This window comes from Manacus candei, unplaced genomic scaffold (genome assembly GCF_025592945.1).
Source record: "Manacus candei isolate 608988 ecotype Guabito, Panama unplaced genomic scaffold, ASM2559294v1 h1tg000615l, whole genome shotgun sequence".
NCBI lineage: Eukaryota > Metazoa > Chordata > Aves > Passeriformes > Pipridae > Manacus > Manacus candei.
In genome coordinates, this window is record NW_026138663.1 from 1,611 (window position 1) to 15,315 (window position 13,705).

Consider the following 13,705-nt stretch of genomic DNA (forward strand, 5'->3'; position numbering starts at 1 on the left):
GCTGGATGTTTGCCATGGGAAGCAAAATAGTGTTGGACATGTTCCCATGTGTGCATTTGAGATTTACTTCCCTCAAAGACAGTCCCTCACCTTGACTGTGGTCTTTTAAGTTTATGGATTGGTAGCAGGGAACTGAGGAATTAAAACACTTGAAGTTCCTTCCCCTTCATATTTACCACACAAGATGGCTGCTGCCAACTATCAGGATCAGCCCACTTTTACCCTGCAACAGTGTCTGGGGTAAAAGAACTGTATCCTATCAGAGACAGTGGGAAGGCTGTCTTTTAACAGGTCCAGGTGCTTCTTCCTCTGGTAACTAACTGATCTGGAACTCCTTGTGTGAGGGATGTGAAGAATTTACTGCTGGAAACTCCTCTCCCCAGGGCATCTACCTCTGGAAAACAGTAGCTACCATCTGATTTTTCCTAGACATGCACCCAATTTTTTTGCTGGTCAAGCAAAGTTGACACAATTTTCAGGAAATCCTGCTGAAATCAGTGAGCCTCAGTCATCAGAAAACCATACAAATGCGAAGTACCTAAGAGTAATATAACGGCAGATTTCTAAGAGGGACACTCTGTTGTCCCGAAATGGTATCAAAGGTTTCAACTTTTAATAACCAGGCCCTAAAAACCTCCACTTTTTCACTTCTTCTGTACATCATGAATCCCTCCCTGTCCCTCATGAAAGCTTGTATATGAAATTGTTTTTACTGACTAATTATTCAGTTCCTAAAGCAAATAGATGTTAAAAATACAAGGATAAATTTAAGCTTTTTTTCTGGGACTAGCTTTGGTACTTATGTTGCATCTGTTGCCTTACCTTCCATAAGAGCACAGCAAGCAATAGGAAGATGAGAATTCCCACCAGCAAACTGATGGCAATGATCCATCCGACAACATATCCACGAGGCTCCAGATTGTGCAAAGCCTCAAAGACCACCTACAAAGCAATTAGAAAAAGATATTTTTATGACTAGAAGTTGTATTGTTTTCTCTTGTACTCATCTTATGAGACACTGCACCATGGCCTCCCTGATCATATTTCATCTGTCAAACAAATATGGAATGCATTTAGTGCTTTCCATCTATTTTTCACAAGGGATTTAAAGCTTTCAAGTGGACTTTGAGTAGCCATGTTTTACATCCAAAGAATATCAGCTTCCACTCCAAAATAACACCTACCCTGTCAATCCCCAAGCCCAGACACTGAGCTCGTTTTGGTGCTGGGCCACCAAGGTGCACAAAGTTTTGCATGAAAAACTCCATCCTTTGGATTGGCAGGGATTGCTATGACATCTTGCACAGTTTGTCTTACTCACCACGCTCCGGCCCTGCCAAATACCCTGATGCTTCACATGAAATGCTTGTAATGAGTTGGCTAACTTTTTTTTCACAAAAAATTTGGACAACTCATACATTCCTATTAAATACAAATCATTCCTGCTCTGCTTCACAGGACACATTGTGTGAAAGAGGCAAGGGCATGTGCAGTCATAGGTTCTTCTGGGAATGCAGATAGTTCTCCTCTCCCTCTCCTCTCCCTCTCCCCTCCCTCTCCCCTCTCCTCTCCCTCTCCCCTCCCTCTCCCCTCCCCTCTCTTCTCCCTCTCCCCTCCCCTCCCCTCCCTCTCCCTCTCTTCTCCCTCTCTTCTCCCTCTCTTCTCCCTCTCCCCTCCTCCTCCCCTCCTCCTCCCCTCCTCCTCCCCTCCTCCCCTCCTCTCTCCTCCTCTCTCCTCCTCTCTCCTCCTCTCTCCTCCCCTCCCCTCCCCTCCCCTCCCCTCCCCTCCCCTCCCCTCCCCTCCCCTCCCCTCCCCTCCCCTCCCCTCCCCTCCCCTCCCCTCCCCTCCCCTCCCCTCCCCTCCCCTCCCCTCCCCTCCCCTCCCCTCTCCTCTCCTCTCCTCTCCTCTCCTCTCCTCTCCTCTCCTCTCCTCTCCTCTCCTCTCCTCTCCTCTCCTCTCCTCTCCTCTCCTCTCCTCTCCTCTCCTCTCCTCTCCTCTCCTCTCCTCTCCTCTCCTCCCCTGTCCCCTCCCCTCCCCTCTCCCCTCTCCCCTCCCCTCCCCTCCCCTCCCCTCCCCTCCCCTCCCCTCCCCCCGCCCCTGTCCCCTCCCTTCCCCTCCCCTCCCTCCCCTCCCCTCTCCTCCCCTCCTCTTCTCTCCCCTCCCCTCTTCTTCTCTCCTCTCGTATGTATGGCAGAGAAATACAGCCAACAGAGATCCTTCCTTTACCATCTGTCTTAAGAAGAAAATGGGAGCAAATTATATTATTCCTATACCCTATGTGAATTTTCAGTCTCTTATTTCAATCAAAACCAGTGCCTCAGTGGAAAACTCAAAAACAGCTCTCCTCAGTGAGGGCTATTTCTATGTTAAAGTTTGCAATTTAATATAGAACAAATGCAGAGAGGCAGCAGGGACTTTTTAGAGGGAATACATTTGGTTAGTCTGGCTTTGTTTTACAAAATGAAGTAGTTAGTTTTTCTTCCTCCTCCACAAACCACTTTCATCATCTTTGCTTAAAAATGTCAAAACTATTTTGTAGACATGAACTGTTAAATTAAAAAAAAAATTATTTGCTAAAAGTGAGTGAAAATCCAGGAGTTGCAGTCACATACAATTACACAATCCCAAGATACACATCTTTAAGAGGCTAATGAAAGACCCATTAGATACATTCACTCACTGCTGACCCTGTTCAAACAGTTTCATTTATGAGACAGCCCAGGGAATGCAATACCATGCAACTTATATGAATGTTGAAGGTGGGCATTCAGGAAAAGGCTGCAAAAGGAAGGAGATGGCAGCACTGGTACAGGAGTCAAAGAGGCCCTCAGTTCTCCAACCCTGCCCGTTTCCAAGCCTCAGAGAAAGCCATGGGGATCCTGAGTGAGTGCAGGCAACAGCCCTGCTTTGAGTGGTAGACAGGATAGGACAGCCTCCCGAGATCCCACTAATGAACATTTCTGTTTCTGTAAGCATCCTCAGCAAACAGACACAAAAATTACAGCTACAGATGAGAGAAAGCGGGTGAGAAGGGCTATATTTTGTCAAGGTGTTCCCATAAAGAAATAGTCAGAGATCCTTCACCTCAGTTTCACAGGTTAATGCTGATTAAGACCAGTTTTTCTGGAGGAGGAATTTGAACATTAGCTGATTTACACACACTGCTTTTTTCTATCAGTGAGATGTTATCAGGCATTTCACAGAATCACAGAATGGGTAAAGTTGGAAGGGACCAAAGTGGGTCATCTGGTCCAACCTCCCTGCTCAAGCAGGGTCATCCCAGACCACATTGTACACAATTACATCCAGATGGTACTGGAATCTCTCCAGTGAGGGACACTCCACAACCTCTCTGGGCAATCTGTTCCAGTGCTCAGTTACCTGCATAGTAAAGAACTTCTTCCTCAGATTCAAGTGGAACTTGCTGTGCACCAGTTTCTGCCCATTGCCTCCTGTCCCATTGTTCTGCACCACCAAGCAGAACCTGGTCCATTCCCTTGACATCCTCCCTTCAGATACTTACAGACACTGATGAAGTCCTCTTTCAGTCATCTCTTCTTGAGACTAAATAGGCCCAGTTCCCTCAGCCTACACTCATAAGAGAGATGCTCCAGTGCCTTAATCATCTTCACTGCCCTTCACTGCAACTGCCCCAGGAGCTCCACATCTCTGTTGTACTACAGAGCCCAGAAGTGGACATTAAACCAAATGTGGCCTCACCTGGGCTGAGTAGATGGCCAGGATCACCTCCCTCGCGATCTGACAATTAGGAAAACCTAATGCACCCCAAGATACCACTGACCACAAGGAAACAGTGCTGGCTCATGGACAGCTTGTTGTCCACCAGGACTCCCAGGTCCTTCTAAGCAGAGCTGTTTTCCAGCAGGTCAGCTGTCAGACTGTACTGTTGCATAAGGTTATTCCTCCCCAGGTGCAGGACCCTGCATTTACCTTTTTTGAAATTCAGACAGTTCTTCTCTGCCCATCTCTCCAACCCATTAAGGTTCTTTTGAAGGGCTGTGCAACCCTCTGGGGTATCGTTCACTTCTTCCAGTGAACCTGCTGAGGAGGTATCTGTCCCTTCATCCAAGTCACTGATGAGCAAGTTAAACAATACTGGACCCAGTACTGAACTTCAGGGACCCCACTAGTGACAGACCTCCAACTAGACCTTATGCCACAGATTATGACCCTCTGGGATCTGCTCTTCAGCAAGTTCTTAATTCACCTCACTGTCTACTCATCCAGTCCACACTTCCTGAGTTTGCCTATGAGGATGTTGTGAGAGACAAGTGTCAAAAGCCTTGCTAAGTCAATGCAGACAATATCCTCTTCTCTCCCCTCATCCATCCAGGTAGTTGTCTCATTGTAGAAGGCAATCAGGTTGGTCAAGCATGATTTACCTTTAGTGAATCCATGCTGACTACTCCTGATCACCTTCTTTTCCTTCATGTGGATAGAGATGGCCTCCAGAATGAGGTGCTCCATCATCTTTCCAGGAACTGAGGTGAGTCTAGCTGGCTGGTAGTTCCCTGGGTCCTCCTTCTTGCCCTTTTGGAAGACCAGGGTGACATTTGCTTTTTTCCAGTCCTCAGGCACCTCTCCTGATGGCCACAACCTTTCAAAGATGATCGTGAGCAGCCTTGCTATGGTGTCATGACAACGACACTTGAAAATATAGCAAATGGACACAAACTAAGCTCTACATATACAGCATTATCCAAAAATATTCCCATAACTAGTATCACAATGCTCAAAATAGTTTTTGAACATGGACCAGTTCTTAAACCAAAAATAAGAATAATTTTAGCATTTCAGATATTAGCACAAAGCCTTTGTTTTCAGATATTAGCACCAAGACATTTTGCAGAACTGAGAGTTTCCTAAGCAGTAAAGTCTCCCTCACAGACAGTGTAAGGGAAATACAGGAGAGAGAGATCAAACTCAAACCTTGTGCCTTCCTCCTATTTCTGATGCAGCTTGGAAAGATGATCTGATGTGGCAGTCCATTTTTCACACACACTAAGGTTAGAATCCATCTTATGGACACGAGTCTGATGACTATTTCTTAGATGACAAGGCTTTAATGTTATTTTCCTAACTCTAAAAAAACCCTGAAACTCCTTACATTTTAAGTAACTTCAATGAAGAGACCTTTCAAACAGTGCCTGGATGCAAAGTGAGGTGGTGCCTTCTCTCCACTACTCAGAGAGTAAATGTTAACGTATCACAACCTCCAGCAAAATAGACCTGTACCCGCTGTATGATGTCAAAAGACAGAGCCAGGAATAGCTGCAAAGATAAAATCATACATAATCTCTGCATCAAGAGCTCCACATTTTAGGTTTGAAGCACACTGGCTAGAATAGCTTGGCTGTAGCTTTTGCAGTCACAGCTTGAGCTACAACGGTAGAACAACAACAGCTTCTTATCTATCTGGTTTCTTATAGCAGTCTAGAATCAACATACATGCATTAAAAGAACCCATTCATGGTTTGGAGAGGAACAGGGATGTTGTGCATACTAATGTCCCTAGCTGTCTTAAGCCCTCAAAATCTGACTGCACTAATACTCAGTCACTGCAGTAAGTTTTGGTGAGAAAGGTACCAACAACAAAAAACCCAAGCCAAACCCCAGTCAAATCAGACTGCGCAGACAGCATATATTGCATCTCTGGAGTATCAGAAGGAAGCCAGTACAGTCAGCAGTGGGAGGCCAGGGAAGCAAGTCATCCCTAGTGGGAAGGTTGGAGGCAGAGGGTGATGGTACTAAAGAGAAGCATGTCATCCACCACCCGCCACTTGACCTGCTGGCCATTGTGCAGTCTCTGAAAGCTGATCTTGAGCACATTTTGAATTCCTCATCTTGTCCACCCCAGCAGCAAAGCCCCTACAGAGTGGCCAACATGTTGGAGAACACAAGGCAGTTCCCAGCTCAAGGCAGTCCTGACCTATAGAGAAGACAGGAGTAATAAGAGTAACTGATGCAGAAAATAAGGGGGGTGGGGTTGGGAAAGCATCCCAGAGAGGGCAGTAGGGACAGCAGCTATCTGGTTCACAGGAAGCACATGCAATGGTCATTAGAGTGATCAGAGGTGTTTTTTCAGACTCCAATGAAACGCCAGGGAAAGGTCATGAAAAAGACTTGTTTTGACGATGTACAAGGAGTTTTAATTTCATATTTATCTTTTGCATTGCACACTGTACATGTGGGATCTGAAAGCAGGGATGCCCAGGAGGCAGTGCAGCTTGCCATTTAGCTGTATGTAGCTTGCACCTCAGTCAGGTTTCACACAACAAAACTGGCCTTCTGGAAAATAACTGAGATCTGCACGCAACCACTGATTTCTGAAATGCTGAAACCAGAAGGACAAGGGCACCTACCAGTTCATCTTCTACCCGTGCCAAACACTCGCTATATCCTGATGGCTATATCTTAGTGAATAAATTAAAAAGAATCAGAATTTTTTTTTTAGTGCTTCTAAAACATCCTATTTCACTAAAGCGTGTAGGCAAGAAGAAGTTGACTGAGTAGGAATTTTTGAAAATATTTGAAGTTCATACTGTGCCAAAGCCCTTTGCAGAATAGGCACACACTACTGCACTGGGACTCAGAAAGACAAGAAACATACTTCATCAAAATCTTGTTAAAAATACATAATTGAAAATTTTTCATTTCTTTTTGCTTATGTACATGAAATTAGTTTTATGCATTTGCATTATGAACCACAGAACTATGGCTTATAAAAAAATGCTATTTTATTTCTGTATTATCACCCAAAATATTTCTGGTTTTTCATACCCCACTGCACTGCTGGCTGACTTTTCCATTTAGGTGCTCTTATGCTTGGGGGGACTTCAGCAGTAAAGACGCCATTCTCCTACACATCTGTAAATATATGTATATGCATCCCTTATATATTTTATTTATTTAGATATACTAAGAAAAGCATTGCAAGTTCTTGAAAAATACAAACCTGAGGTGTCCCTGCAACATGCTTGTCTTTATCCCTGGGAAATTAACTGTATTTTATTATTATTGTGTATTGTTCTGTTCCTTTACCCAAGTGTGTGTTTCTACCTGTCAGACTGCACTGTAAAGACAAGAAAATCTGTAAAAGGAATGTTGCAATAGCAGATGGAAAGGTAAAGCAACAAAATGAAAAATCAAAACATGGCGAAAACAATAAAGCAGCAAATAACCCACTGGCGCGAGGCTGCAAAGCTGCTGGAGAAAGCTCTGGCCAGGCATCAAAAAGCTAAGCTGGAGAGCTGGTGCCTTAAAATGCTGAGTGCTTCTAAAAAACAAGAGAGGTTGGTGGTGGATTGCTGAGTGGAAGTAGTATTTCCACATGCATTAAAAAAATGCTGGGACATCATGAGCACTGTCCAGTACCACAGGCTGCTCCTTCCAACAGACATAGAGAACAGGTCGAAGTTCTCCATGTTGCAGGCAGAGAGCTAAACCTTAGGCACGTGAATACGCATTTAAATCTCTTTGCGTATAAATATGCATATAAAGATACCTTGCAGGTCTTCACAAGCATAAACTTAATTTTTATGAGTTTTTCTTTTTGCTATTGTTCTTCTCCAAAATATATTTGTTTATCATTGCAAACATAAACCTATCTAAATCCTGAGGAAAAACCCAGACGGTAGGAAATGTTCAAAGGCTTGATGGAGCATACCTGTACTTAGCTGACAGCACCAGACAGCTATAATAGCAGCCTTAAGCTCTACAGGGTACTATGTTGCAGAAGTTGCATGTGTTTTGTCTGGGGATGCCTTTTCATGCATTCAGCTTTGTGTGCACTCACTTTCAAGACAGGAAGAATCAGAGGCATTTAGATGGTTTTGTTGTAGTAAAATCCAACCAATTCTTCCTTCCACACTTCTACAGGAAGTCCTTTTGCTCTTTAAGAGCGCTCCTCCTCCTGTACACAAGCAGTGAGCACAGAATATGGATCCTTGGATCCGGTGTATTTGACTACTGCGGTCTCATGGAGCTTATTGTTGGTTTCACCTCACTTGTAGAGAAGGGAGCCAAACCTTCATGGAAACCCATATGCTGAAGAAAATTAAGCATGCCTTCTGCAAATACCACACCATCAGTTTCAGCCAATATATACTTGTGTTAATACCACTGTCGTCCCAAAGCCAAATCCAAACTTTGCTCACCTTCTTCATGTGATTTGTCCCAAATAAGAGTTCCAGCAGCCTGTTGTAACCAGAGACAGCATATACAATTCCAAATCACATAAAATCATATCCAAATCTCGAGACGTTATGTCTGAGAATTGCATAAATGCATCTTTTTTTTTAAAAAATGGGTTCATTTCACAGACAATCTGCTACCCAACTTAGAGATCTTTACATATACTTTTGCATCTCCCTTATGAATTGTCTGCTGGAGTTTCTGACAAAGCTGATGTTTATATGGGTTGTCCAGTGATACTTCTTATACTAGCATCACAAATATCAGTCTTCCTTTTCCGATTGTCTTCTTTTTCCATTTGTCTTCTTTACAGAGAGTTTGCACACTGATATTGTACAATATATTGTAAAAATGCCCAGTGAAGTAATGACACCTGTTTTTAAAGAACAATTTAAATGTGCTAATAAGTCTACATTTAGCCATAGAGAGCAAAAAGGTCTTTTCTACTTTACCATGATAAAGTGTCTAAGAAAACGTATTTTCATTATTAGGGAACACAAACTCATAGGAAGTTCATGCAGAACTGTTCAGAAGGAACTGCTATCCAAATGAATGTGGTAGCAGTCCATGGTCAATGAAGAGTATGGGATGAACTTTAAAAGGGAAGGGAGGAGTACGAACAAAGACATTTTCTTTCTTCTATCTATTTCCAGCTGCATAGTTGTGGCTTGCAACAAGTACTATTCCCTTCTGCATTCCACAAGAAGAGAACAGGGGAAAATGAGTACCTTGAGCCAAACCACCTCTTAAATTTTTGCCTGAACACGACTCTATCCAAAACATACAGCAATGGTGAAGCCAACAGACATATGGAAATAGCATAAAGGAGAGAGCAAATGGCACTCATATGAGAAAAGACTTGAAACTACAAATTGATGTTACATGGCTACAATATGTCATGCATGCTCGTTTACAGCTAGGGCTTCCCAGGACTTAGAAGCAATCTCTTATTTGAAGATTAATATAGCTTCCCAGCACACACACTGCACTGCATAATTGATGCAACTCAAGACTTGCTGAAAGGCTTTCTGGGAACAGGTAAAGGACAATTTCTTTTTTTTTTCTTTTTTTTTTCTTTTTTTTCTTCAAGCATTAGATAACAGTGAAATACAACAGAGCTTGCATTCCTAGATAAAAGCATTTCTAAATTTTGAATATTAATAACAGTAATCCCACACATTTTACATTGTGCCTATCATTCTGAAAGATTCTAAAAACCTTTACAGATTAAAATAGTTGGCATAGATATATTCTATATTCTTCTATTTCAGCTGGGGCATGGGTGTCACAGTCATATGTTATTCAGTCATTAATGAAATTCTGCCATACAATTGCAAGATTTGCTCTGTGCAACCTGCAGAACTAAAGAGAGATCAAGCAACGATCAGCGCTGCAGGTCACTTATAAGGCACATTCCCAGCAAAGGCTAGCTATGTTTTTCATTTCAGCTGCCAAGTCTATTCTTTAATGCACTTTAGAATGGTCCAGAAACCTGACAAAGAAAATAAAACAGAAGGGGAAAAATGAGGTCCTGTCATATAAAATAATTCCTTTTTCTGACAGGTCTAATAAAATCAAAAGTTAAAACTAGGGTTACAGACATGATTGTTGAGGAATACATCTGATGCAGGTAGCTCAGTTTGCAAGCTGCAGATTGAGATGCAGATTGAAATGCGGATTGAGCTCTGGGTGGGAGCCTGAGACAAGAGGCTGTGAACCCTATGGTAAATGAAGAGTAGGAAGATGGGTGGTGCCAGCCAGGTACATGGACACTGAGAGACATAGCAGTGAACTACCTACCTTTTGGATAACAAAAGGCAGGAAGATCAGTAGAGCCAATCAGGTGGATGCACACTGGGAGACACAGCAAGAGTAGAGGACTCAGGAGGAAGAGGGTGTCCTGCATGCACCTTGGACTGCGAGCAGATAAAAGCTCAGCAATTCCTTGGTTGGGAGTCCTCCTTGGAGGTGCCCAGCTCAGACTGTTTCTGTGTTACTGCACCACAAATTAATTGCTTTATGTAACTAGACATCTGAGACTCTGCTATGGGAAATCTGGGGTCAAACCACTAAGGAAACCTCATCTGACTGTGCGTGAGTGGAGTTTGTAGGGAGTCAAGCAGGGCACCTGTTGGCTCAGCTGGAGTTGCCCACTGTGAAAGGGCTTTGGTAACAGCAGTGAAAGTCTCTGGTGTTGGGAGTGTGACTGCCAGAGTCTTGTGAATGGTCAGACTGGGAAGTTTCCTTAACACGATGGTGGAGAAGATGGACATCATAGTGGTGTCTCTACTTTCCAATTTAAAGTAACAAGAAGATGCAGGCCTAATTTGCCTGTGGGGTTTTAAATCCAGTATCTCTGAGATGAGTGCTTTAATTTGGGGCGTCAGCATCTTCCAAAAGTGCGTTGAACTCAATGCTCTCATACCGAGATCTCAATGTCACTCACTTAAAATGGAGGCAATAAGAGAGTGGTTGTACAGGCTGGTGGAGACAACATCCACTAGGGAGAGAAGGACAACTGAGAATAGAGATCATGTTCTGAAAATACACAGCAAGAACAAAAATAGAAAGTAGTCCAGATTACCTCTGATCCTCATATGAGAGAAGAATAAGAAATGAAATTTTAAAATTTCACTAGGCAAAAATTAAGCCGAATTTGGGTGTGGCCTCCTGGTCAATGTTCACGTTGTAAGTATTACACAATTTGGTAGTAGTAAACCAAAGCCATTACCCCTCCTTTTCCAGTAGATCAGCCAGTAAACATCTTACAGTACAATTTTACTTACAGACAAAACTATAAAGTGAATTCACCTCGACCTTTGATATTTCACCTTCAATTTTCAATACACCCCCATGCCGATCAATACAAAATGTGGTATCAGCTCATACTTCATTTTTATCAGCTCAGCACAATGGAAGAGTTAAATGTATCACTGAAAGTTTAGACATCCTTGTCCATTTTCACAGCTCCCAAAATATCATTAACACTTCTAAATATTTTATTCTGGCACATGTGAAAAGACATTGTTGGGCTTTCAAGTCTCTGCTAGGTTTTCAAGGAAAATCTGAATTAGATTAACCCTAAAACAGGAAGCTAAAACTGATTTTTGCATGAATACCTCGAGAATATTAAACTTTTAGCTTGTACAACACAGATCCCTCTGGTTCCATATAACGTCACTCACTCTGATGACACAGTTATCACAGAGAGCAAAACCAAAGAAGCACAGTTCACAGCACTGTAAGTCTAGTCAAACAAAGTCTGGGCTGGCCCAGACCAAGCCTAGCCACAAATTCCAGTTTGTATAGAGCTCTCAGTGATCTCCAGCCTACTCAGATAAGGAAACCTTTCTCTTCAGGTTTATTTACTTACTGATTTTTCTTGTGGGCTCCCACTCGGCACCTCCACAACTCTGAGGTCACCATCCATCCTCAACCTTGCCCTTGTGACAAACTGGATGACCGAGGAACTGTCCTGAGAAGTAAAAAGAGGAAGAATTAGATTTAAGGGTGCAAAACAACAACAACAACAAAAGCACCAATCCCCCCGTCAAAAAAAAAAAAAAACAAAACAAACAAACCATCAAAATTTGCCAGTGTAATAAAAAAATCTAGACAAAGCTTAGGTTGACAGTTAAACACTAGCCTGGTTAAAACACTACTTTGAAAAAATATTCCTAATGCTCATAACAGACAGATATAACTGAGCACAATATTTCAGAATAAAACAAAATCAGGTATGTTGGACTTTAAACACATACTTTGTATTTGGTTTGTTCATGTTTTCCACATCTACCAAAAAAACAAGACAGAATATTGCCAATAACACAGGTAGGTTCAATATTAACCATGAAAAAAAGCTCTGAATTGTTTTTCAATTGAACAGAAAAATGATATACAAAATCTGGGACAAAATCTAATATAACCCAAGGGGAAAACTTCTTAATTATTTAAATCTGTACATGGCAGATATCTTAAATATTTACTGTACATCTCGTTTTATTGATATATATTTCTGCCATGAAATGCATGGTGCATTTTGATAGGCACATTTCAGTAAGATGCCATTTCAACTTACAGGTTAGTCATTTGTATGCAGTTCACCTTGGGAAGGGTAGATGGTAAGTAGCAAATGGCACTCATTGGTGATACTGACCCAAACACGTGTAAACACAGTACATCTTTTAAAGGGTTGTTGCTAATAGTAATCTTGCAAGGCAACCAGCAGATGGGGTGAATCCTGGCTACTCCCAAACCTCAATTTTCCAGAAGCATATTTTGTGTGCACTCAGTTACTTGTTTACATATTTCAGCATTTCTATAAGCATGTAGCAAATACCTGAAATTTCTGGCCTTGCCTGTATTTCCTATTTTCAAATACAAACAAACATTAATAGACTCATTGGTTTCAACTGGAAAAGCTCAGGGCGATAATTTCTTTAGCAACTGTTTTCTAATTAGGGCGCTCTCTGATGCTTTTAATCTAGCATTTATCAAAGACAGGTTTATTTTAGTAGGCTCATGTTATCAGCCTTCTCCTCTGGTTATCTTAAACCCTCATAATCTTACAGCATCTTGCCACAATTAGAGAGTCAGCATTTTTGTAAGTAAAGGAAAAGAGGTCAAAATGTAGTAAATCACTAAGAATTTAGGATTTGTTGTCTGATTCAGTGTCTTCAGAGAAGACAGAAATTAACTTGCAATCATTTGTTTCGTGTCATAAACATCAAGCTCAGCATTAATACATTCATGATGCATCTTCTTTGAATAATAATAATTTGAAGTAAAAATGACAAAAAACTACCATCTCTGTTTACACAGAAAGAATGATACATAGCTGGTCATAGTTTATATTCACTTACTCTGCCTTTCGTTTTTCAGAATGAAAGCTTTCAGAAATCAATTCAACTTTCAGAAGTCTCTAGCCTTAACACCACACCCCAACGATTAGGGGACTCATTTGTTATTTCTCAATATATAAATTTCTGAACTTAATTTATACCTGTCTTAATGTGTAATGGGTAAGAACTAGGATTAACACCTCCATACACACTGTTGATAAATAGATTTGTTTTCCTTGATGTCATAATATTTTTTTAACACACTAGTAAAGAGAGGAAGAAATTCAAGTTTTGAGTTCACTGGCACACATAAGCACACTTAAGTTGGTATTTAAGACAACCTACAAGGGAAGCACGCACCTTCTTGAGTATCTCAGTATTCAGCAGCATGTAGATACTTATATCACAGGACTCTGCTTTGGGTAGTGAGCTTAAGTTGCAGTGTATAATTAAGCAGGACCTGCCTGGTCTTTCACAGTCCTATAGGAAATATGGAAAATGCCATTAGGCGAAGGAGGTAAAAATTCAATGACAAATTGTGTGACAGCAAATACAGCAGAAAATTAGGTATATAGTAAACTGCTAGAATACAGCACTCTTACACTGAAATATCAGGAACTTTCAAGACCTGAAGACAGCTGAATACAGAG

At 41.8% G+C, this 13,705-nt stretch overlaps 1 protein-coding gene across 1 annotated transcript; it reads right to left on the reverse strand.

Annotated features, from left to right (window-relative positions):
* Nucleotides 1-696: 696 nt before the first annotated feature.
* LOC127466135 (integrin alpha-9-like) lies at nt 697-13,534 on the reverse strand. The gene is made up of 3 exons (XM_051776744.1): nt 13,416-13,534; nt 11,588-11,689; nt 697-942 (listed from the first exon to the last, which is right to left on the reverse strand). The coding sequence occupies exons 1-3, from the start codon at nt 13,443-13,445 to the stop codon at nt 787-789; spliced, it is 288 nt and encodes a 95-aa protein (XP_051632704.1). The 5' UTR covers nt 13,446-13,534; the 3' UTR covers nt 697-786.
* Between the last annotated feature and the right edge of the window lie 171 nt (nt 13,535-13,705).